The sequence below is a fragment of the Ochlerotatus camptorhynchus genome, unplaced genomic scaffold (genome assembly GCF_037179485.1).
Source record: "Ochlerotatus camptorhynchus isolate MF236.1 unplaced genomic scaffold, CSIRO-AGI_Acam_v1.1 ptg000099l, whole genome shotgun sequence".
In the NCBI taxonomy this organism is placed as follows: Eukaryota; Metazoa; Arthropoda; class Insecta; order Diptera; family Culicidae; genus Ochlerotatus; species Ochlerotatus camptorhynchus.
In genome coordinates this window covers 3,388,406-3,413,852 of record NW_027040589.1, presented here as the reverse complement: position 1 = coordinate 3,413,852, position 25,447 = coordinate 3,388,406, and the positions used below count along the sequence as shown (strand labels likewise).

The 25,447-nt window shown below is 38.5% G+C and overlaps 4 protein-coding genes across 4 annotated transcripts in view; 2 read left to right on the top strand and 2 right to left on the bottom strand.

The window, feature by feature from the left end:
- Positions 1–25,447, top strand: part of LOC135698966 (actin-histidine N-methyltransferase-like) — a 326,729-nt gene that overhangs the window by 67,262 nt on the left and 234,020 nt on the right. The gene's annotated exons all lie outside the window — the stretch shown is intronic.
- Positions 1–25,447, bottom strand: part of LOC135698953 (uncharacterized) — a 195,880-nt gene that overhangs the window by 64,666 nt on the left and 105,767 nt on the right. The gene's annotated exons all lie outside the window — the stretch shown is intronic.
- LOC135698918 (uncharacterized) lies at positions 9,813–10,655 on the bottom strand. Its single transcript, XM_065219070.1, has one exon. It carries the CDS (start codon positions 10,561–10,563, stop codon positions 10,120–10,122), a length of 444 nt encoding a protein of 147 aa, XP_065075142.1. The 5' UTR covers positions 10,564–10,655; the 3' UTR covers positions 9,813–10,119.
- LOC135698926 (uncharacterized) lies at positions 16,472–17,026 on the top strand. The gene has a single exon (XM_065219077.1). The coding sequence runs from the start codon at positions 16,472–16,474 to the stop codon at positions 17,024–17,026; it is 555 nt and encodes a 184-aa protein (XP_065075149.1).

The window sequence follows — 25,447 nt, the reverse complement described above, 5'->3', positions numbered from 1 at the left end:
TTGAAAACACACTTTCCATTCATGTAACGTACCTGTCATCTTCTTCTTCTTCTACGCATTTGAAGCTTATTGCTTATCGCATATTAGCTTATTGCGTGCTCTTAACTTAGTGTTCTAGATGCACTTCCACAGTTATTAATTAAGAGCTTTCGATGCCAACATCAATGCATAAGTTAACTGTTAACGTAACTGTCATGTATCGTCAGCAAACCATAGTTCAAATCAGTTTGTCAACCATTATGTACCATGGTTTTACTGCCATCTTTATCCAGCCCCCGTTATTTCTGTCTTTTGGCAAATCTAACTATTTTCTTTACTAGTGCTTTAGTGCTCTAAATTTGTCATCTACAATTAATCTGTTCGATTGGTTAGAGGACAACCGAGGAATAGCGATGGGAAAATTGTACCACCCCCCGTGCTATTCGGAGGATGTTATTCATTTAACATACTAGCGACTCGGTTTTACATAAACATATGTTTGCTACCTGCCAAGTGAGATGAACAAATTTTTGTAGTGCTGCCAACGCTGAAAACATACCTGAAAAATATATAGCACAAACACAACTTACTACTTGTTTGGTTTTTTATGTCTCTAAATGAACATGTATAAGTGCAGGTTCGTCCACTTGTATGCGTGCAAGCTTAAAAATCTATACTAATACTTAAAATTGGATTTTCTACTTTTGCGGAATTGCGACCACCAGAATGTGTACTGGCTGGTGCTCCAGGTTAGTATACTGGGTATATATATATTTTATAACAGTATTTATTTTATTTCTCACTTCGTTTAGGAACACACACACCGTGTGTGTTTGCATGATCCATCAGAATTTTAAGCTTCAATTCAATGGAGCAAGGCTTGAACAAGTATTTGTCGATGGGAACAAGATATTCGAAAACTACAGGGATTGCATAGACATGACCCTTTGTCCAACGCCAGGGGAAAAATGCTATCTGGGAACCTGTGAGAAGTTGTTGTCGTGTGATAGCGGCAATCAAGAAATGTGTGGTGATACACATAAGCTCAGGAATATACTTCTGTCATTTTTTGACTATGAGCACATTGACGAAGTTCAGTATAAGCAATGGACTCAGCTAGAGCGATGCAGTTTAGCTACCATAGTAAAAGACATAGATTGCTTTTGCGATCAATTTACAGCTGCTATTCCAGTTGTTAAGAAGCATGATTACATTGCCCGTAAACAAGCAGATTTCTTCAAAAATACACGGAACAACCTGCAAGTAGGTGAAGTTTTGGTTGTTGCTGATTTTGCAGAAAACTATGCTTTTCTATATCAAGACAGTGTTCAAAGTGTCCATTACAACAACAATCAGGCAACAGTTCATCCATTTGCATGTTATACCTCATCAGATCAAGGAATCGTACCGTTAAATTGCATCATAATCTCAGACCACTTAGATCACAACACTGCGTCAGTTCATACATTTCAAAGTAAGCTGGTTCATATGCTGAAGGCTCATGTTCCTAATCTAAGAAAAGTAATTTACTTTTCGGATGGTGCATCAAGTCAGTATAAAAATAGGTTCAATATGCTCAATGTTCTTTATCATAATGAAGACTTCGGTGTGCCAGCTGAGTGGCACTTTTTTGCCACCTCTCATGGCAAAGGGCCAAGCGATGGTCTAGGAGGGACATTAAAGAGACTGGCAACTAGAGCCAGCTTGCAAGGAGTTCAGATCCAAACAGCTAAAGAGTTGTTCGATTGGGCTACAAGAAGCTGTGGAATTCACGTCGAATATATTCCATCCACCGAGTGTGTCAAGCAACAAAAACGACTTCATAGTCGGTTCAATAAAGCAGTGAACATTCCAGGAATAAGAGGAATGCATTGTGCCATTCCTAGCTCGTCTCAAGCAATGGTTTTGAAAGAAATGTCATCTTCCCCCGAAGGACGTTTGTTCCACCTGAGGACTGTAAAAGAACATCTCCTGGTCAACAATCGCCGTAAGAGAAAACGTTATTAAAAACAAGGTTGGTAGAAACTTCTACATTTATGCATCGTACTTATGTTAACACCATTTTTATTTTTCAGGTTTCATATTTTATCCGGCTGAATAGACTTAGTGTAGCTTTCATCACTTGGTGCTTAAAAATTAATGTTTCATAACTTAAACAGTTAAGGTGTAAAATATAAAGTTAAATGATTTGTTCGGACTTTTTCTATACATTTTTATAATAAAAACATTTCTATTTTGTTCGTAAATTTGAAAAAAAACTGAGGGAGATTTTTTATGCAGCAGCTTCTAGAAACAAGTGAAATTTTATATGACATGGGAACGTATTTTTCACTTTTAGGACCACTATTAAATTATGGACAGAAGTAAATGAGCTAGTTATGATTTCATATAATACATCTTAGGCACCGTGCATTAACCATGTAACGCTGATTTCCAAACCCCCCCCCCCCCCCTTAGTAACAAATCGTAACGCTGACAGCTACTCCCTCTATTTATTACGTAGCGCTCTTCAAGATTCCTTCCCCCTCCCTTAAGAATAATATAGTTGATGTTTTTCAAAATATTATCAATTGATTCAAACACCCGATTCTTTTTTTACACGGTTACTTTTTTAAAAATCTATCTTTTTCGCGTGAGCTGAGAAATGTGTTGTTGGTATCATATTTTTCGGTATTTTTTCCAGATTTTTTTAAATTAATTGCATCTTATTTTGACTTCATACAAAAGCAAGGGAGCGATAATTTCCATTTCAAGATTATCTGACATTCTATAAATAAAAACAAAAGACGAGATAACTACCTTCAAATAACTGCTTTTCCAAAATTTAATAAGAGCAAATTAGTACGAAATAGTTAGTTAGAACGTTTTTATTTTGCTAGAAAGATTTAAAAGAAAAATAAATGTTTTGAGTTACGTATTCAAGGTGACCCTACAAGCGTTACGAAATTAATGGACGCTACATTATGGGAATCCTGCCCAGAACATGTGTAAAATAACATAAAAATATTATTGTGCCAACGTCGGGAAGAATATAAAAAAATAAAACTCTTTGATTTTCCTCCAAAAAAGCTCAAAACTACCTGTCATTCATCTGGTCATATCTCAAAAACTGATGGTCCAAATCATTTGCCCTTGGAAACACATCAAATAGAAGAGTTTTCCAAAGTGTGGTGAAAATTTGAGCTCAAAATATTAAGAAATAAAAAATCCCGCCCATGGTGAAAATAGGCAATTTTTTGACAGTTTGGATACCTGCCGGTAATCAGCCTGTTTACTATAGGTACTATAACAAAAACAAAATGGGGGTACACCTTTAATAATCTGCATTAAAAAACCTTCAAATTGGCGTTCTAAGATCACGAATAGCTTATTTGGTTGTGGAGTAATCTCTTCTGAAAGATGAAATTTTCAAAAATCTCCAAAATCCAGGGTTGTAGCCTAGAAGGATCTAGGCACTTCAGAGCAAAATAAAAAGGCGTTTGTTCAGAATGCCAAAATAAGCGTTTTGGCCAAGTTTGGCTCAAATCGGTGACATCGACCACAACTTTTTAACATTCTGTACCCACTTGAGCTGGAATGACCCATATATTAAATATAGGTCAAAGTAAAAAAAAACTTGAAACACGTTAAATTTTAGATTACATTCACAAGTGCAGGTACTTAATAAAGCATGGTAGGTAGATTAGAGATTTCAATTATTAATTAAATTAGACTAGAGATATCAGAATCATCAAACGAACTTAAATAAGAAAATTTAGACAGCCTAGTAGCATTAAGTGGATTAACAGAAGAGTTAGGATGCGGAGGGTCCGCTTAGAGAGGCAGCTAGCCTTTTCATGTATTGTTTGTTTATTTTGATTATTGCTTTAAACTATCAATTTGGTATATATGTGAAAGGATGAATCAGTGAGAGATGGATTTTCGGTTTCTTTACATTTAGCATCATTATGTGTCATTTCCTCAAAACCCCCCAATAACCGGCCTCTTCAATCCCTTCCTTTTCCCATGGCGTTCAAGTGGTCCGCATAGACTATTCAGCCATTACTCGTCCTTTATCCTCGGCTTTGGATTGACTTGCGGTCCCATTGCCCCACCAAACGCTGCAATATGAAAATGAAAAATTATTGGTGATGATTGAATTGCTCCACTGGTAATTCTTATCAATTGATTGAAGGTGGTCTGGAAGGGATAACATAAGTCCAGGCCAAATAATTCAATGCCGTATAGCAACTTGGATATACATGTAGCTTCCGCGATCCTCCTTAACGTTATTCTGTTCGTCTTCGGTGCTATAGATTTGATGTATTGGATTCGATTCTTCAGTACCTCGATAGTTTTTGCGGTGTGAACAGAGAACTGACCTCTGCGGTTAATCCATATACCTAACAGCCGAGCGGTGTTAACTTCAGGGATACTTTGATCTTCGATTTTGATATCTAGACGTGCATTACGCCATCTGTGTCTAGTTTTTTGACAGATGTGAAGAATGCACGATTTAGGGACCGATAATGAAAATTTAACACTTTTAGCCCATGTATCAACGGCTTCCACGGCGTTTTTTAGTGCTCTCCGAACTCTTGGGAGGTGTTTTGATGTTGCTATCAGTATTATATCATCTGCATAGACAAGTGCGCGAACATTCCGAGGGATAACATTGAAAACTGGGTTAATCGCAGGTAGAGTCACAGCGAGGACTGAGCCTTGGGGGACCCCATTATCCCCAGTACGTTCGGTTGAGGTGATTCCGCCGTAGTTGACACGAAAACGCCGGGCTCGAAGAAAGTCAGCTATGCAATTTCGCATTCGATGTCCATTATTTAAGTTGTCAACTTGGTTCAGAATATTGGGTCGCCAGGTTTGGTAATATGCCTTCTTGATGTCGAGAATAGCCAATTCAGTATGAGCTCCTGATCGTTCAGCTTCCGTTAAAATTTCTTTGAGATTGGCATAATAAGTGGAAGTACCACGACCAGCTCTAAAGGCCCTCCAGGTTTTGGGATGGGTACTACGATTCCTTCTTTCCAACTGCTTGGGAATCTTCCTTCCGCCCAAATTACATGGTAGCTTCGGAGCATCGCTATCTTACCAGCAATTGGAAGATGACAAGGTATGTGTGAAGAACAAACATTGCTCTTGATTCATAATGTGCAACATAATCCAGCAAGTATCCACAATTTAACTTTAAATGTGACGCCACGATTACACCACACCAGGCAAATTAATCATCTCTAGATCTCGTGCGTATACAAACTTTGATCAGAAACGGTTTACATTTATAGGTCCAGCCAAATATAACAACCTACCCTGAGATATACAGATGCTAACAAATCGTTCATCATTTAAATCTAACATTAAAAGTAGTAAATTACCACGACTATTAATTTAAGCTTAATTATATTTTCTTTCTTTTTATTATTATATTTTAACCGTCATCAAACATTTAAGTATTAATTATTTGTTAATTTTGTAATGTTTTCAATACACGCGCTTCTTTAAAAGGATACTTTATCCACTAGAAGCGCATAAATTGTTTTGTTCCTAATAGTATCTTCTTATTGTAGAATTGTAAATTAAAATATGCTCAGCCATTTTATATGTAGTGTTTGTATTTATGATGTTGCCTATTGCTGAGTTTTTGAGTGTCCACTACCAGGGGGCTCAAAATGAAGCTTTTCTAAAAAAAATAGCTCAATTCTAAAAATTGCAGGAACGGGGCTGTCTATAAACTACGTATACATATTTTTGTTCATTTAAAACCTCCTTCCCCCAGTAGACAACCGTAGATATTTGGAACTCCCCCTACCTGTCTACGTGTTTTTTTTTCAATACTTCTAAATGCGCTGGAAACCGAAAAATAGAATTATTCTGGAGAACAAAAAATTCAAAATTTTATTCATATACGTAGATATAACTACAATATAACAAGGAGAAAAAGAAGGGAGTAAAGTAAGAAGTAAAGATAAACAAAAAACAAAAAAATACTCTAATTGTGACCCTCCAGAAAGTCTTCAACAAAAGGTTGTTCAAACAAAACATTGAAATCGTCAATCACCGGGAACTCCATGTCTGAATAATTGAAAAACATCTCATCAGAAAGCAGCTCAAATGTACCCTTCTAACCTCGAGTAAGCCGCGAGTAGTCGGCCCAACTCCTACTAGACATAGAATTAAGTGAATTTTGTTACACACAGTGAACAATGGATTATCGGCTCCGTAAAGCTAACGCGATTGAGCCTTCCAAATAAACGAACTAGATAAAAATTAAAGGGTTGTGTCCTAGACACGACCGCAGTATGACGAAGAACCACACAAAATTGATGTTTTTCATGCATTTTTGACTATTATACTTTATCTTAAAATTTTCAAAAGTATTTCAATGTTTCGGTTATGGTTGACTCAAAACAATTTACACATTTTTCTTGACAAATATCCATGTGAAATTCCACATGATTTTCATTTAACCACACATAAACAGAATCCACTCAGAGTCAGAAGTACACATGAAATTTATACGCAAATGAATAGTATGTGTGGTCACGCATGGTTTTTATATGTACATATATGAAGTATATGGCCGACACATAGATATTGATTTGTTGATCACGTTGCAACAACTCATGTGTGGGATTTGAGGGGGGGGGGGGGTTTAAAAGTAGAGATGTTGTTGATTAGTGGGGGGGGGGGTAGGGAAGTTTGTTGATGAGTGGGGGGGGGGGGGGTAGGAAAGGTTGTTGATGAGGAGAGGGTTGTTGAGGGGTGGGGAGATTGTTGTGAAGGGTGAGGTAGAGAGGTTGTTGTGAAAGGGAGAAGGGGTTTACGTCATTAATTTTCCTCATTGTGGTCACGCCGTGATCCACCTTTAGCCGCTGATTTGGTCCTGCTTACTGCAGGACCAAGTGCCACGCCGTCCGAAGCGACAATGAGCAAACGCATGACAGCAGCGCTGTTTTATATCTTTTCCTGTTCAGAACCTGATAGGATTTCCCGCCGTTTTTTTTTATGAATGGGGCGGAGCAAAAAGTTTCTTTTATGCAGAATATGTAAAAAAGGATGGACTTTGGATGTTAATATAATTGCATATATAGAGGTACCAGATATGTTTTACAGTCAGTTGTTGGTAATTCATCGATATGTCTCCTATGATGCAATATTTTTTTTGAAAATGTTGGCTCTGCATGTAAAAAATTATTTTTTTATACATTATTAGGGTTTGCTTAAAATTTATTTCCCGAAAAAAAAAATGATCGTCAAAGTCCATGTCTTTTTCGGGATATTGTTAAGGGGGAGGGGGAGGGTGTTGTTAAGCGGGAGGGGGTTTTACATGCACGTTTTTTCAAGTCTCATCCCTCATTGTGGTGGACACGCCGTGATCCACCTTTAGCCGCTGACCTAGTCCTGCTTGATGCAGGACCTAGTGAAACGCCGTCCGAAGCGGTAATGGCAGAGGCATGAGAGCAGCGCTGATTTATATCTTTTCAGGTTCAAGCAGAATGATGTGCAACCAAGTGGTATTCGTTTGTGATGACTGGGTTTGGGAAAAAGGTTTATTTCATGAAATCAGTGATAAAATTATCATTTGTACATTTTCAATAGTTTAATTACAGAAAAATTGGAAAAATATTTATTTCAACAGGTTCGTAATGTAATATCCTATCGATTGGCGTATTTGGATTTTAATTTCATCTATAAATGACAAAGTTACAAGCGTTCAAAACCTAACACTCCTTCACTACACATATTTTTTGATTTGCACCCCAGTATAGTCGACAAAGACGTAGTTCTACGTCAAAAAAGCAGCTCAACTGACACGTTATCGAGCCAGACAACTTCCATGACATCTCAACCATGCAAAGCACTTCTTCTGATCGCTGCTTCAATATTTTCAGAGGCCGCCTTGAGTTGACTGGCAGTCTGTTTGTGGAAGTTTTTAATGTGAGATGCCACATTGCTCTTTGGTGCAACGTATAGGCCACATACAGTGCTTACGCGTCCTGGAAAATAATAAAAACGATACCGAGTGTCATTTGGGAAAATCCAGACCAATGAGCTAAAATCGGAATTTCAGACTCGGCCCTTTCAGATTACCATGAAACTTTGCAACTTGTTCGCTATGGGAAATCATTTACACGCCCGATCAAAAATGTGGGGGCATTCCCAAATAACATACCATCTAGCCCCGTAACGTGGGTAGATCACCTTTCCGTGGTACGTTACGGGATGTAAGATCTACCACCGATTCCTAGTCCTGACTGCTTCAAACTAGGGGAACAGGATTTTTCAGTAATCAAAGGAACGCATCTTAGTCCTTGTTACTTTTTATGCCTTGTTGATAGTGACAAGACTCGGCTTTGTCCACCGAGGATGATCTTGAAACCAAGGTTGCAAAGACTCATTTCAGCTAAAATAATGTTTTTCGGAATAATAAAACTAAAAGATGGTATGATGGCATGTTTTACTTGTAACTTACAAGAAGAGGTTACAAAGTATGCGTTGGAAACATAAAACCTGTAAATTTTGCTTTCTATGAGTCACAATCAGCGATTTGCTGATCGCTGAGTGAGTGAGTGAGTGAGTGAGTGAGTTTGTGAAAAATCGCTGATTGTGACTCTCATGAAGTGAAATAAACAGGTTTAATATGTCAAACACATTCTTTGCAACCTCTTCTTGTATCCTACCAATTCAAAATTTGATCATGGCATCTGATTATTTCATAATTTAGAAAAACATTGTTTTAGCTGAAATGAGTCTTTGCAACCTTGCTTGAAACAAGGAAAAAATGAGTTAGTTAGTCTTCATCTATGTGATTCCTAATCTTTTATTCGTTGTTCTCTAGTTCAAAGTGGCTAAGACTAGGGTTCTGATGCATGGTCATTATCGGTGTCATTCCTTAATTTTGTTGCTAAAGAATCCAATTTTGACTAACAAATGGCGCACCTTTGGAGGGAATTTCAACACTCCGAAGGGTATAGATAGCGGGACCTTTCAATTAGAGTCGGATCCTTGCGATAAATGCAAGAATTACAACTGTAAAAAATCGAATACTTCATCACCTCTCAATAGAGACGGAGTAATACGGCATGCACTAAACAAAGGACACGGGATATACTACAATAGATCACATTGCTGGTCGCAGTGGTGTTAGGTCCCGAACAGATTAAAAAAAACATACCATCGTACAAACTCCATTTTTTTTCAAAACGAACAAAATTAACTTACCCGGGCTGCACAGCAAAGCTAGGCTAAGCAATTTGATGTCATTCCAGCCGTCTCACTCTATTAATTAGTCACCCTTTCGAACACACACAATGTATTGAAAACCAAACTGTATAAAAAGGAAGTATTATTCAATAAAGAGCGACCATTATTCTGAAGCTCGAACCTGCTGGGAGTCCCCAGTTAGCTTATCGACCCTTCAGACGATTAACTACAATTTTGCTCTGCGACCCTGCTGAATCCCTCCAGCCAGACTTCGCGTCGAGTTGATAAAGCCAAGTGCGCGCGCGTATGTAGGCATCAAATATTAAAATGCCAAAAAATGCTTTCGCCAAGCCCCACGCTTTGGGTAGTGATAAACGTCACTAGAACTACTCCACAGCCGCAGACAGTATATGCGCTCAAACGCGCACTTTTTTGCCTGTGTACTACTCTACTGGAACTTAAAATGCTAGCGGTATAGCTCTGTGTTGTGGATGTTTGTTTGAGTCATTGTGCAATCAGTTGAACAGCTGATAAGTTTTTGTGATTGTGTGGGGAATATAAAAATAAATATAACAATTTTCTGAGACTTTTGAAGTGCATATTCAAATGGGTGCGAATGGTTTCTTATGCATGTCATGTCATTTTGGATTGTTTGATAAAGTATAGAAAGACACAAAACACTACCAATCTGCACGAAATTTTCAATATATCTATACAGAGCTGAAAAAAGGGCCTATCTGCTTTGATCGATGCTCTTCATCGACTTTCTCTTTTGATAATCACGGCTATGAAAACAGTTTTCGTGCTATTTTTGCCACCTAGCTTGATAAAGGAGGTTTTTATCCATCGTCCAAATCATCAAATACAACAGGGAATGTTGTTGCAGCTATGTATAGCTATATTCAATTATATTTCATATAAGCTTGTTGACCGACACTAACACTACCACCACGCATCGCTGGCCTGATTCCTGATACCCAAAACATTGGCCGCTTTCTGGTAGAAGTTGTAGCGTCTCTTCGCAGTAGGGTTCTCCGGACCGTTTTCCATGGGGTTAATCGCCTTGGTAGTCATGCCGAATTTGTTCTGCTGAGGGCCGCCGGCCGAACGGACTGCCCACTCCCAGTACCAAACCGAAACGCGCATCGACATGTTCGGATCGTCGGACACCGAATCAGGATTTTGGACCAGTCGATCATCCCCGAAGATCGACTGCGAAGCCTTCCGGTAGTTGTCCTCCCATGTCAACTGTATAAATCCACGTCCGCAGTATCGAGTTCCGTAGTCCTGACCGGCACCTCCGCTCTGCTCCTTACGATACTTGAAGCCACCGCTCTCGTGGATCAGTTGCGCCAGAAACATGGCCGCTTCGTTCGAATCACGCATGGACTCATTGATCTGGTTGACAATAATCGAGCTCAGACTAGAATCGACCGGACTAAATCCGCAAGCGGATAAAATGCTCTGAAGCTGCGACGTTGATAGAACCATGGTTGAATAAAAACTGATTACTCGGACGCCTGCACCGTTGTTAAATACTAAGAGTCTGTTGTGAAATTAGCTTACGGGGGTGAAAATGGATGAATCATATCAATTGCGCTGGGTTCTGGGTAAATACTTATCTATTTCGCAAAAACAACACAAATAGCTGTGATTTCTTGGAAACTTACACACTAAGATTTTGGTTCCGTGTTCGGTAAATTTTACCGAAATCAGAACCTTGTTTAAAAGATCATATCTTGTCATTTTAGTGGAGATTTAGTTTCAAAATAGCGAAAAAGCAACTGAATTGAATTGCATATATTTTACCGAAAAGTTCAGCTGTTCAGATTCCGATAAAAATTACCGAAGTCGGCGATAATTTCTAAGTGTGTAAACATACATAATCGAAATTTTGGTGCGCACATGCGTCGAATTTTCTATCTTCTATCTTCTATATATATAAAAATGAATTTCTGTCTGTCTGTCTGTCCGACCCTTATAGACTCGGAAACTACTGAACCGATCGGCGTGAAATTTTTTAAGGAGGGGTTTTTGGGGCAGGGAAAGGTTCTTATGATGATTCGAGACCCCTCCCCCCTCTGTAAGGGGGGCTCCCATACAAATGAAACATAAATTTTTGCATAGCTCGAGAACTAATCAAGCAAATGGAACCAAATTTGACATGTGGGGTCATAGAGGGTAGCCCCTTAGATAAAAGGGGGGGGGGCTACGTACAATATAGCATGCTTTTTTATATTGACGCATAAACTCAAGCTAATGAAAATAAATCTTACATCACCGGTTGACATTATTGCACTGATTAAGACTGCAAATTGTAGTCATAATTGCATTTGTAAACAATGGCTTTAGTCGTCGATTTCTCGCGAATAAAAGCTCAACCATGAAAAATAATGACACCAACAGGTAGAGGAATGTTTCCTCTACCAGCTAGCATTGTTATTTTGGAAGGGTGAGATTTTATTCGCGAGAAATTGACGGCTAAAGCCATTGTTAACAAAAGCATTTACGCCCCTTTGAAATGTTGACAGTGATTTGTCGTAGGGTAGAGCGCTACTTCGTCGTAACCGCCCATTCCCGTTCTATCGATCAGAAAAGATCAATAATATCAATGATTTCACTGTGCACAAATCAATAATAGGTTTGTTCCGATGCGTTAGTTCATTCTTCTTCTTCTTCTTCTTCGCATTTCAAGCTTATTGCATATCGCATATTAGCTTATTGCGTGCTCTCAACTTAGTGTTCTAGATGCACTTCCACAGTTATTAATTGAGAGCTTTCGATGCCTGTACCATTTTTGCATTGATATGATTGTGTGGCAAGTCCAATCATACTTCTATGCCCAGGGAAGTCGAGAAATTTCCCAACCCGAAAAATTCCTAGACCGGACCGGGAATCGAACCCAGCCACCTCCAGCATGGTCTTGCTTTGTAGCTGCGCCTTTACCGACTGAGCTAAGGGAAGCCCCATAGAAGCGTTAGTTCATTAGCTACAACATAAATCCTATTCTCAAAACAAAAGAAGCATAACATAGTTATTAAAGTTCAAAAAAGTTCCTAGAACTTCCGAGAAGTCGATTGAACTACAGGTAGTCCTACGAAATTCATGGGAGTTCTCCAAACTTCAGGGAATTTCCAAGAAATTAAGGAAAGACCCACAAACTTTTGAAAAATCCTTCGATATTTAAAGCCTGAAAGCACTTCAGGGAAGCTCTTCTAAATTTAGGGTCCTCATATATTCAGTTAAGTCCTTCAAACTTCAGAGAAGTCCTCAGATCTTCGAGAAAGTTCTTCGAACTTGAAGGAAGTCTTACGAACTTCTGAGAATTGCTACGAGCTTCGTGGTACTTCTACGATATTTAAGAAATTCGTATGAATTTCAAAAAACTCCGAACTTCAGGGAAGTTCTAAGATCTTAAAAAAAAGTCCTTCGAGCTTCGGGGAAGTCCCATGAAATTTAGGCAATACAAACTTCAATGAACCCTTCAGGAAAGACCTTAATGCTTCAGGGAAGTTCTACGAACTTTAGGGAGTTTCTATGAACTTCAGCAGTCAGTCTTTTTGATAATAAGAGTTATTAAACCAGCGTTGTTTATGAAATCTTTTAATCCTATGATTTTGAAATCATATAAATAAGATCCCTAATCGTTGACAATTTGCGGAAACTTTAAACAAACTGGAAATCCGTAAAATTGTTAGAAGCAAAGGTTTGTTTAAAGAGTCCTCATTCATATCACACTTCGCAATTTCACCTTGAGATAAACTAGCCCGTTGGCTATAAATTTCAATGATAAAGTTAAAAATAAAAATCGCAGCTTCAAAAACAGAAATCTAAAGATTTAGGAGCTTATAGATCTCTAAATTTCAGACATTAGATAGGGCTCCGCGCTAGCCCGTCGTATCTCAGCTTTTCTTCGTCATACACCCCTAAAATCGCTAATATCACGGGTTATCGCAAATGTTTCAGTGTCAATCGTAATTAATCTTGTAAGCAAAGATGTTTTTGCAAAATCATGAGTGAAAACGCTTTGCTATTATAGTTTTAGCACATAGAACGGAAATGGGCGCCATGATACGACGAAGTAGCGCGACTCCTTACTAGCTTCTTTACCTTAATACCTATTTTGGTTTGTAAAATTCCGCATTGCGCGAAGAATGATGGTACAAGGATTCACTTAATTTTTTTTTATTAAAAATGGTTTTTTTTTAAATACATGTTTTTTTTTTAAATACATGGTTTTTAAAACCAGGAAATTTTTAAATTATTGACAAGGAAAACCATTAAAAAACCACGAATTTCAAAATGGAAATTCACTTGCCACCCTGATGAAAGAGTTTTCCATTATAAAAACAATATAAAATTACACATATGAACATAATTTTAAGCATACAATCATATTGTGTTTTATTTCATCTTACCCCATAACGTGGGGTAACACTAACAATACAGCAGTTTAACGATGAAAATTTAAAAAAAAGAAACATTCCTTAACACACGTTTATTCATGTATAAAATAAACCTTTGTGGGTATTATGAGCCCATGGCGGGATAACAAGTATCTCCCAAAGTGTACGGTTAGTAGTGAAGTACATCCAGAACAATAACCAAGGAATTACAATGAAATAAACATTATACAAAATACTTTCAATTGTTGATAACTATTCGCATTATAAATGTAATTTATTAGTAATATGAACATATTTAGTGTTACTACAATAAGTTGACCCCAGACTGCCTGTAAATTTATAATACATTTTTTTTTTGTTAATTCGTTTATTTGTACAGGCTCAGTCGAATAAACTTTACAGAGCCGATATATTCTTTTTCTTCTACAATAAGAATCTTTAAACTAGAGTTTAACCAATTACTCGCAGTCGTCTCGAGGTTAGGGAGTTTTACAATTTAAGGATGGGAAATAATTGAGAGGATTACGAATTTCATTTGTTTTAATATGGTAACAATTTCTAGAACACTTACTTAAATCTAAAGAACTGATGATTTCAACATGAGATGAACATGAATACTACAGAAGGAATGTATATACACACACACACAATCTTTCTCGCAAACACATTTATCCTGACAAACATACCAAATTAATTAAGTAAACCAAATTTCATAAATTCATATATGAGTGTCATATAGGGTAAATGATGGCTTCGGCAGCCATCGACTGTTTTCGGCAACCACAATTTAAACGTTAATTTCGATGTATTTTCTCACTAAAACACTTCGCTGAATGTATTTAAACGATTCCTTAGTTTTTCAGCTTCAATCCTAATACATTTTTACGACTGAGCAAACCTGTTATGCCAGGTGTTTCTGCAAAAGAAACATAAGCACATCAAAATACGGCTGATTTCGTGTTGCCGATAATAGAACAGCTGGTTTACACGCAGTTTAAACGGAAAGGTTGCCGAAGTAAAAGAGGCTGCCGACAATAGTCACACTCACCTGAGAAGTTTGTAGCGCCTTAAAAACGTTTTCAAACCGTTTTGGACAGTTTTGTTGATTGGAATGGATAGAATAGCTAGCAGCAGATGAATGTAAACAAACAGACACATCATATGTGTGCGTGACATTGAGAAAATGCTAATAGAAGTGCGGAAGCTGCTTAGATTGACGAAAATACGTAAATTCCCCTATTCCAAATCGCATCCAGCCAAGATATCTCGAACCAAAACATTGGGTTGTCTACCTCGAGCCCGAAGGGAATCGTCCAAATGTGATCTGACTCCACGATACACCGCACAAGACCAAAGGATGTGATCAGCGTCCTGGTAACCTTGTCCACATTCACAGAGATTGCTGTTTCCCAACCCCACACGGAACAAGTGAGCGTTTAGACAATAGTGATTGGACATGAGACGAGACATCACGCGTATGAAGTCTCGACCCAAGTCCAACGCTTTGAACCATGCAAACTTCGGCACCTTAGGGATAATTGAATGTAGCCATCGTCCCAAGCTCCCTTCAATGGATGATGTTGCCAGCTAACGAGCGACTGCTGACGATAAATAGAGAAAAATTCACCATAGGCGATTTGTCGATCATAAATGTCGCCTTACCCACCTTCGCAAGTGAATCCGACTTCTCATTGCCCAAAATTGAGCAATGCGAAGGGATACACGCGAACTTGATGATGAAAGAGCGCACGAATGAAGCATGATACATTGATGCGTTATAATAATTTTTAACAATGAAAAACATTTTAATTGATTGGATAGAGCAACAATCAATTAAAGCTGTAAAACTCAAATTCCTTTTTTTCAATTTTAAACAAACTAGAAATTATATTGTTTTCTTAAGTACCAATGTGCACATTTTTTTACTATTTCTGGGATTTTCGCCAAACAACTGTGCTGATTTTTTTTATCCATTTTAACTTGCTCATTTCATTTTACCCTATGCGGTGCAAACATATGGGGCAAGTCAATTTTACGGAAAATCAGTGTGACCGAAATTTTCTATTCAATCACTCTAACTAGCCTTCATATGCACATCACTGGATAATATTATAGAAAATTAAAATTTTTGGAGAAGATCGAAGCACTGCTAAAAAAAAATCATAACTCATTAAAATAAACAAACCTTAGGGGCACGTTTAACTATTTGCAACTACTTGTATTAACAGTAAAAAAATGCGTATAAGTGCTTATACGACCTTTTCCGATTTGAATGAAACTTTCCATTATTAAAAATGATGAGTACTAAAGGGGTTAGATTTTGATAAGTTCTTTACTGGGAATGACACTGATGAAGACTGCACATTTCAGTCGAAATATATATCTGTCATAGATACCAAAATGAATTAAGTGGAATTAAATGGAAGATAACCTTTTTTGCTGTTTTATTCAAGCATTCTGCTAACAACCCAATTTCATTACTTCATCCCTGTACATATTAGCAAACCATCATTCGAAAAGCCCATCACTATGATATTGTACAACTCTTTTCAAATGACGTCTTATCGCACCCTACGAAACACTATAGTACATAATTTCACCAAGTAGTGCAACCGTGCAATAAAGTCAACTGGTGATGTGAGATTTTTTTTTGTTATATGGATTCGACGAATTTGCTCACCAAAATTTCGATACTCGTCGCCGGATTTAAGTTTCCAAGAAATCAAAGCTATTTGTGTTGTTTTTGCTAAATAGATAAGTATTTACGCAGATATGATATGATTTTTATGATTTATCAATTAGATACACCACCTGTAAGCCAATTTCTCAATAGACTTTTAGTATTTAGCAACCTTGGAGACATCCGAGTAATCAGTTTTCATCCAACCATGGGCTGTGGACTGTCGACGTCGCAGCTTCAGGCAGTTTTATCCGAATGCGGATATAGTTCGATCACATCTAGTCTGGCCTCGACTATTGTCAACCGGATCAATGATTTCACAAAAGATTGGAACGAAATAGCCATGTTTCTGGCGCAACTGATCCACGAGAGCGGTGGCTTCCAGAATCGAGAGGAGGATGGCGGAGGTGCCGGTCAGGAATACGGAACGCGATACTTTGGACGTGGATTTATACAGTTGACATGGGAGGACAACTACAGGAAGGCTTCGCGGGCGCTCTTCGGGAATGATCGACTGGTTCATAATCCGGCTTTGGTGTCCAAAGATCCGGACCTGTCGATGCGCGTTTCGGTTTGGTACTGGTTAGAGGTAGTCCGTCCGGAAGGCGGCCCTAAGCAGAACAAATTCGGCATGACTACCAAGGCGATTAACCCCATAGAAGGGGGTCCGGAGCACCCTGCTGCGAAGAGACGCTACAACTTCTACCGGAAAGCGGCCAATGTTTTGGGTGTCAAGGATCTGGCCAGCGATGAGTGGTGGTAGTGGTAGTGTCGGTCAACAAGGTTATATGAAATATAACTAATATTTTGACCCTTGTCTCTCTATCTATCTCTCTCTCTCTCTCGCCGGCTTTGGTCTGTCATAACCTGTCACAAATCATCCAATTGAATAAACCCGGGTTAATCCGAAATCATTATTCAGAGTAGGTAACTGAAACTGTTAGGGGCCACCTTCAGCTTTGATTATGATGGCCACCAAACCTTTGGGATTTTCCTTATTAAAGAGTTGTATAGATTTGTTTCCTTTAGTTTACTTAAATCTTTGGTTGTAGTTTCATTTTTATACCTGTGTTCTTGAATTGTTTACCTATGGGATGAGAACTTAAGGGGGGGGGGGGGGGGGGAGTTAGATTTTGTTAAGTTCTTTTTGATTTACGGTTTAGCGACTTTGCAGTCAATTTAATTGTGTATAGGAAAGTTTGAACATACTGAGAGGTAAGCACATATCATCGGTAAGGGACGTTTGTAAGAGATGTTTGTTTGCGAAAAAATCTAAGTGCACCTTTTGTTTAGTTCTTTAGTGGGAATGACACTGATGAAGACTGCACATTGTAGTCGAAATACGTATCTGTCATGGATACCAAAATTAATTAAGTGGAATTGAATGGAAGATAACCTTTTTTTGCTGCTTTATTTATGCATTCCGCTAACAACCCAATTTCATTACTTAATTAAAATAACTTGTGTGATATAGGGGAAAAGGCTCTAATGTTGGCCTATGGATCTAAGATTGGGCCCATCGCTAAAAATCTGCTATTTATCAATTGTATTTTGATGAACGCGTCATTGGGACGGTACTAATGGATATGTTTGGTTGCTATTGAAAATTCAGTCGATTGCTGAATTTTTGTATGGGCCCAAATTAGGGACACTTAGGCCGAAATTACATACATTTCCCCTAAATCGCAGAAATTGCCATGATTTTTTTCGTACGGTGTGCAAGGTGGAGGGGCACTGGATGAATTTGTGTCCTAAGTGGATGAACCGGAAGCAGCCGTAGAAGCAAGCTAGATCAATATGAAGAACAGAGTGATAGCAGTCCGTACGCTGGTATTGTGGCTGGAGGTACTTTTTTGAACAACAAGAAATCAGGGGAAGATATTGAGGTGCTTGACAAAGGGATAGTTAACATGGCCGTGGCCACCCCGAAGACTGCAGTAGAGAAGTTCCAGGTCAAATAGCGTTTAAATACATAGAAGGTTACCGTCTTCGGCAAAGTTGTTCAGATGGATAAGGTCTATTAGATGGTGAACAGTACAGGTTATAATTCCCGCATTAGGAGGCACTAGTGTACCGTTTGACATGTAATTGCTTGTTTTAGTTTGAAAGCTCGACTCCGTGAGAAAATAACAAAAAAATTACAGGTTAAATTGATCTAGAGCAAACTAATTTCCATATTTTTTCAGCACGTATAATTTAATATAATTAAAAAATGGTTTCTATCTTCAACAGAGGGAAAAGGTTTATTGAATGACTGTCGGATCCGCTCAAGCAGTGCTACTGTACCGTTTGACTTCTAGTTGATTGTCTTTGGCAAAGTTGTTCAGATGAACAAAACCTACCAGCTGTCGATAGTTTGTCTGATTTACACTTGACAGATTAAATATAAGGTTGCCCTCTTTGGTAAAACTTTTTAAATGGACAATGGACTTATTGCGAATTCCCGCTACAGGTGGTGCTAGTGCTCCGTTTGAAATCTAGCTGCCTGCTTTAACTTGCGAGCTCGACTAGACAGAAATATGCTGTCTTTTGCAAAGTTGTCCAGATTGACAAGACTTATTGGAGGGTAAACAGTTCAATTCATAATTCACTCACCTGGTAGCTCTAGTGTGCATTTGGTTTCAAATAATTAACTTAACTATTTAACTAGAAGGTTGCTATCTTCATGAAAGTTGTTCAGGTGGATAAGAACTGTTGGATGCTGATAAACTCAGTCTAGAATTATGATTTTTCAAAGGGACGCACCTGTTTTTTTTTAACAAAGATTCAAACGTCAATTTGTCGAAACTCTTAGCACTCTCACGCAACTAACACCACCATCAGAAAGGGTAATGCTTCCCCAACAAGATGGTGTTGTTAGTTTGCGTGGGAGTGCTAGCGGTATCGACAAATTGACGTTTGAATTTTTGTTTACAAAAGCAGATACGTACCTTTGATAAAGTAATCGAGATTTGACTTCTAATTACTTGACTAAACTCGAGGCTCGACAAGTAGAAGGTTGCTCTCTTGGGTAAAGTTGTGCAGATAGGTAAGACCTATTGTAAGCTCAACTCATCTCTACCTGATGCTAGTCTTATCGCTGGTTGATTCTGTATTCGTATGGTATAGTTATGTGATTATGGGCTTTGAACTCACTAAACAGGGGACGCTTTGGTTTCAAATCATTTACTATATTTTAGATGGTCAAATAAATGGAAGCTTAAAGATGTAAAAATGGATATAACCTATTGGATTGCGAACTGTTTAGTAGAGAGTTCCCGCACGAAGTGATTCTTTCAATGATTCTTATTAACCTGATCAACGTTTCCGAAGACTACATCGTTCTATCTAGTCTATAGAATGTGTATAGTTCATCTGAAAAACTTTGCCGAAGACAGAAACCTTCTAGATCTATAGGGTTGCAACTTTTTTTATCTAGTTCGCTTATTCGGAAGGCTCAGTCATGCTAGCTTTACGGAGCCGATAATCCAATGTTTATTGTTTTTAACAAAATTCACTTATTTCTATGTCTAGTAGGAGTTGGGCCGAATAGTGCAACTTGCCCATGTTGGTACTAACGCCATCTAATGTTTATTATTTGTGTCATAGTTAGCAAGACCTTGTTTTCCTGAACATCTTTGCTGGAGAAAGTAGTTTCCTATTGAGTTCCAGGAAAAATAGCGAAACAAATAATAATCCGATTTGTGTGATACTTTTCGTAAATGTTTGTAATGGGCAATGTTTCACGTTTGAGCTCTGCTTGGAATTCTCTGATCGATTGATTGATCGACCTTCTCCGATTTGTGTGATACTTTTCGTAAATGTTTGTAATGGGCAATGTTTCACGTTTGAGCTCTGCTTGGAATTCTCTGATCGATTGATGGATTAGTAGCCCAACAAACATTGAAAGCTGATTCAGAGCTTATTCAGGAAAAAAATAGGTTTCATCAGGAAAAAAATAGTTTATTCAGCTTTTAATTAGCTCAATTGTTTGTTGGGAGTGCCGGCGCCAGTGGTGTAGTGGTAAGCGTGACTGCTTTCTCACCCCAGTGGATCTGGGTTCAATCCCAGCCGAGGTTGGTGGGATTTTGCTGATGCATAAAAATCTCTGGTCACGTCTTCCTTCGGAAGGGAAGTAAAGCTGTTTGTCCCGACCCATATGTGTTGAATTGAATGGGTGCGATATCCTGCGCAGGTGTGGAAGCTGCCTTCCTGCACATTCGATTGCCGTCAATGGATGGCAATCGATGTCCGTCGGTGATTGGCACTAGATTGCGGAACAGAGACCAACGTTAAACAAAGGAAAGAAGTTTGTTGGCAGTGTCAGAATTACATTCTAGTCATCATTAAGTTTGTCGAAATTCCTTCAGAGTTGCTTTTGGATTCCCTTGATTTCTACTCATAATCCTGATGATAGTATCTTCAAAATGAAATACTTCTCAAAATTACCTGGCACTTCTAATCAAATTCCTTTAGAATTGTGCTCAGATGCTCTAAAAAGAGTGAATTTTAGAGGACTACAGTTCTCCTCAAATCTCATTTGGCATTCTCATCAAAATTTTTCCAGATCTTCAATGTGTCAGAATCCTGAAATGTTGTCTTAGTTCAAGGTTCAAGGTTTAAGTTTTTTTGTTTAATCTAAGATATGGAAAATAAAGCCATTGTCGGGTTGTTTAGAATTCAGTCTTAAATCTCGAAAAGTTCACAGTAATGTAAAAGGCTGGTCTATCCTCCTATATTCTCATGAAATCCTTAAAAAATACTTCTATTCTAATAACATTCATTTCTATCAATCTATCACTTTATAACATCCAACTTGGCCAGTATCGTTCTGCCTAAACGGCCAATGAGATCGACACAAATTTGAATTCGGTTTACTCGTAAATAGTAAAAAGTGCATTAGCTCAGCGCTGAGTAAATTTTCCTGCGTTTTTTTTTGGGTTTTACCAGGAAATACATCCCGAATATAAGAAAAGTTAAGATTGAATTCACTCAGTCTATTGGTACTACTTCTAGACTGAGTTAAATTTTCGTCAATTTTCCTCATTTGCCGGCATATTTTCGAGGATTTCCAGCAGGAAAACATGAGGCAAATTTACTCATCGCTGAGTTCCTGCACTTTTTGCGATTAAGGAGTAAACTGAACTCAAATTTTGGTTGATCTCATTGGCTATGTAGTGCCTCTCGAAAATCAAGTTCATGTAACAGTGATGCCACATATACAGATTTATCTGTAATCATCAGATTTTTGTTTCAATATTTTTATTTAGGTATCTGTATATACAGATTACAAATTTCAAAAACATATGCAGATTTCTCAGATTTTCCAAATAAGTGGAATATATTTTGCATTATTTTTTATATAATAATTCCGATAGATAATCATTTCTTCCTTTTTGAGCAGTTTGAATTGACTCTTTGAGCAAAATATTAAATAATTTTAAATGTACTTCTGTTGTTCAGATGTCCTATAATAAAGAAAAAAAAAGATGTCCTGATTTCTGATTGCTCGTTTGGAGCAATATTTGTTTTCCATTCTTATTGTTTAATTAACCATGGTGACCGACACGATGGTTTTTTTTTTTTCCTTTGGTTTGTTTTTTCCGTCGATCTTGTTTTCCGTGCTGAGCACCAATGCTACCGACGCGCCAGGAAGGCAGCTCCCACACCTGGACCATACCTATCGACCCATCAATTCATGAACCGGGGACCAACGGCTTTACTTCCCATCCGAAGGAAGGCGTGATCAGAGATGTTATGCCTCAGAACATCCCAGCGGCGCCGACTGGGATTGAATCCAGGCCTGCTGGGGTGAAAGGTAATCACGCTTACCACAACACCACCGGCGCCGTTTCGACACGATAGTTAATTAATTTTGTTTTTGTAAAATGGGCAAACAAGCCATTTTAGCAAACTCTCTTGTAGAGTCAATTGGCTATTTTGAAATTTGAATAGCGTCATATTAAAACGAAGAATAATGTATGTAATTCAACTTAACTTCCAGAAAAAGTTCTGTGTTAAAACTTATGAAGAATTCCGGAGTGAAAAGAAAACAATGACCGGAAAAAGATTTTCGTAATCTCAGGCATAACAATAATAAAATTCTTGGTAAATGTAGTTGTTACTTTATGTTCAGCCGGAAGCAGATTTGTCGCTCACTATTGGAACTTAATGTTTTGCACACATCTCTTCAAAAAATCAAGATTGTAGGATTTCGAGATTTTTTTAATTGATTAATTCTTTAGAAAACGAACTTTAGAAAATTTTCAAGATTCTATACTTTGACGAAATTATGCAGATTTTTGTCATTAACAAGATTTTTTGCTGTGAAAATACAGACATTTCAAATTTTGATCTTCAATAAATCTAGACCAACAATTGAAATCAACGGAGCAATCAATGTTTTGATCATTCGCCAATATTCAAATTACGTGTAATTGTGAGGATCGATAACATATTTCATAGGAGCTGAAAATTTCATAATCATTGGTTTACAAACAACAGACATAGGTACAATGTTTTTTTTAATGATAATAAGATTTAAGGTGGCTCTATTTCTCTGACACGCACTGTACTGTATCGGTCGGTGGGATTTGTGTGATTTAAAAGCGAATCGGTAGGTGGTCCTGCCAGGGCCAATCGAAACTCGATAGCAACCGTACAGTATAGGCACAAGCGTGTGGATAAATCAACCACCATCAGGCACTCCGATGTCGAATTCAAAAGGATTTGACTTCTCCGGTCTCGCCGGTGGTGGTTTGCTTTGGTCCAGATCCAGAACAAAGTGACCCAGGCTGACTCGAGCAGATGCAGACGGATGTAATCTGAACCCACAATTTACGTTTCAATCTGTTTGCAATACCACCGGCTGGCCATGTCATGTCGTTCGAAGCTGGAAATCGGTTACTAATAAACAGGTCAAACCCATTATCGGCGTACCGTAGCAGAGTTCGTCCGATGTCTCATTCCAGGTGGAAATTTGAGAAACTGAATGGTGTGTGTGTGTGCGTGTGTGGAGAAGTAAAGCTACCAACAGCCGAATTGCTTCGTACACCATGGTTGGGTTGGTGGAAGCGTAAGTCGGCATAACCCGGTGCATTGCATGGTATCGCCTAGCTAGACGACGATGGACGGCTCATTTGCATAGGTCAGTGTTTTGCAGCGGAACCGAAGTCAACTGATAGTTGCGCGTTTCCGCTCTGCCGTAGCGCAGGAGAAAGATGCCAAGCACTTGCTTGATATGCAAATGCAATGCGAAACTGTCGAATTGTGAATTCCCTTCCCAGCCAGTCTCACCCTCTCTGTGCAATCTGCAAAACATTTAGCGGGATAACAAGGGATCATGTTTTGTGGAAGCACCTCTCTGATGGGTAGTTTATGCTAAAAGGAGCTAAAAAGCACTGAACTTAATTAAGAGCAGATCTAGTGGAGCTATTGTTGCCGTTTGTGATGCGAGATAATGGTCTGCAGAAGAAGGAAAAATCAATAAAACCAGCAAAGTACGGTGGCATGCTGAATTTTCAGTCCAAATGTTGTGCCTACTTGGTAAGAAGTTGCTGAATTTATTTGAAATTCGAAACTGCTGACTTTATAATTAGTCCGTTTTATAATGGGCTCCAGCATAGTTAATCTTGATTGATGACGATTTATGTGCTTGCTTGGTTGAAATTGTTTGGGGAAATAGAAGGCGAATTTTGCATGTGTTGGAAATACGTTTATAAATTTAAACCTATGTGCCGATGTGCGCAAAAAAATTGAATACCTATCTTTAAAACACCGCATGAATTAAAAGCAAAGATTACTTGAAGTTGATGCGATTCAACCGCTCATTGCTTCTGAGAAATGCTGAGTGTTTGATTTAACTTCCGTCCTACTATAGTCGAAAACGTCACTTCTGATCAAAATGACGTCCGAGATAATTGTGTTGAGAAAAATATACACGGTATTTTTGTTTATTAATTTCGAGTAAAAATCAAAACAAAAAATATTCAAAATTCAAATATCTCAAAAAGTATATTTTGGTTTCATATATTTAAAAAAACTAGTTTAGGTGAGCCAGTTTTGGCACTAGCTCCAGTATTTGGTCTACGTGAGAATTATAGCTGATAATAAGATAACATAGATGTATTTCAGCATAGGATCATATACTGAGTTCAAAGGCAACATTTTAGACCATAATTCTTCAATTTAGTTGTATTAAATTGACTTCTAATTATTGCTTCTTACCCCTATTTGCTGTTTGTATCATGCAAACCGACCACTATTTAACGAGTGGATGGTTAATTGCCTGGACACATCTTTTCCCAGTCCGATATAATATGGTTTATAAAACCAACTACCTTTCCAGGATTTGCAGACCAAATTTCACTAGGTTTTAAGCTAACACTTCCAAGAAATTTAGATCTACGCTTGTGTAATGCACCACAACTGCAGAGCAGATGTTCCGAGGTTTCACGTTCCAAATTACAGAAACGACAGATATCACTGTGAACTCGACCAATGTTCTTCATGTAATATCTACTAGGACAGTGCCCAGTGGCCAGTGGCCATACGCGAGCTCGATGTGCCCCCTCTAGAGGACTGCTGGAGTACAGTAAAAGCAGCCATCACCGACGCAGCCGAGACCGAGAGCATCATCGGGTACGTGGAATGAAGTCGACGGAATGAATGGTTCGACGAGGAGTGCAGAGCAATTTTGAAGGAGAAGAACGCAGCGCGGGCGGTAATGCTGCAGCATGGAACCCGACAGAACGTGGAACGGTATAAACAGAAGCGGAAACAGCAGACCCGCATCTTTCGGGAGAAAAAACGCCGCCTGGAAGAAGCGGAGTGTGAGGAAATGGAACTGTTGTGCCATTCCCAAGAAACACAGAAGTTCTACCAGAAGCTCAACGCATCCCGCAACTGCTTTGTGCCGCGAGCCGAAATGTGCAAGGATAAGGACGGAAGCCTCTTGACGGACGGACGTGAGGTGATTGAAAGGTGGAAGCAGCACTTCGATGCGCACTTGAATGGCGAGGAGAACGTAGGCACGGGAGACCAGCGCAATGGAGGAAACGACTACGTCAGTGCAGCAGAGGACGGAACTGACACAACTCCCACGCTGAGGGAAGTTAAGGATGCCATTCAGCAACTCAAAAACAACAAAGCAGCTGGTAAGGATGGTATCGCAGCCGAACTCATCAAGATAGGCCCAGAAAAGTTG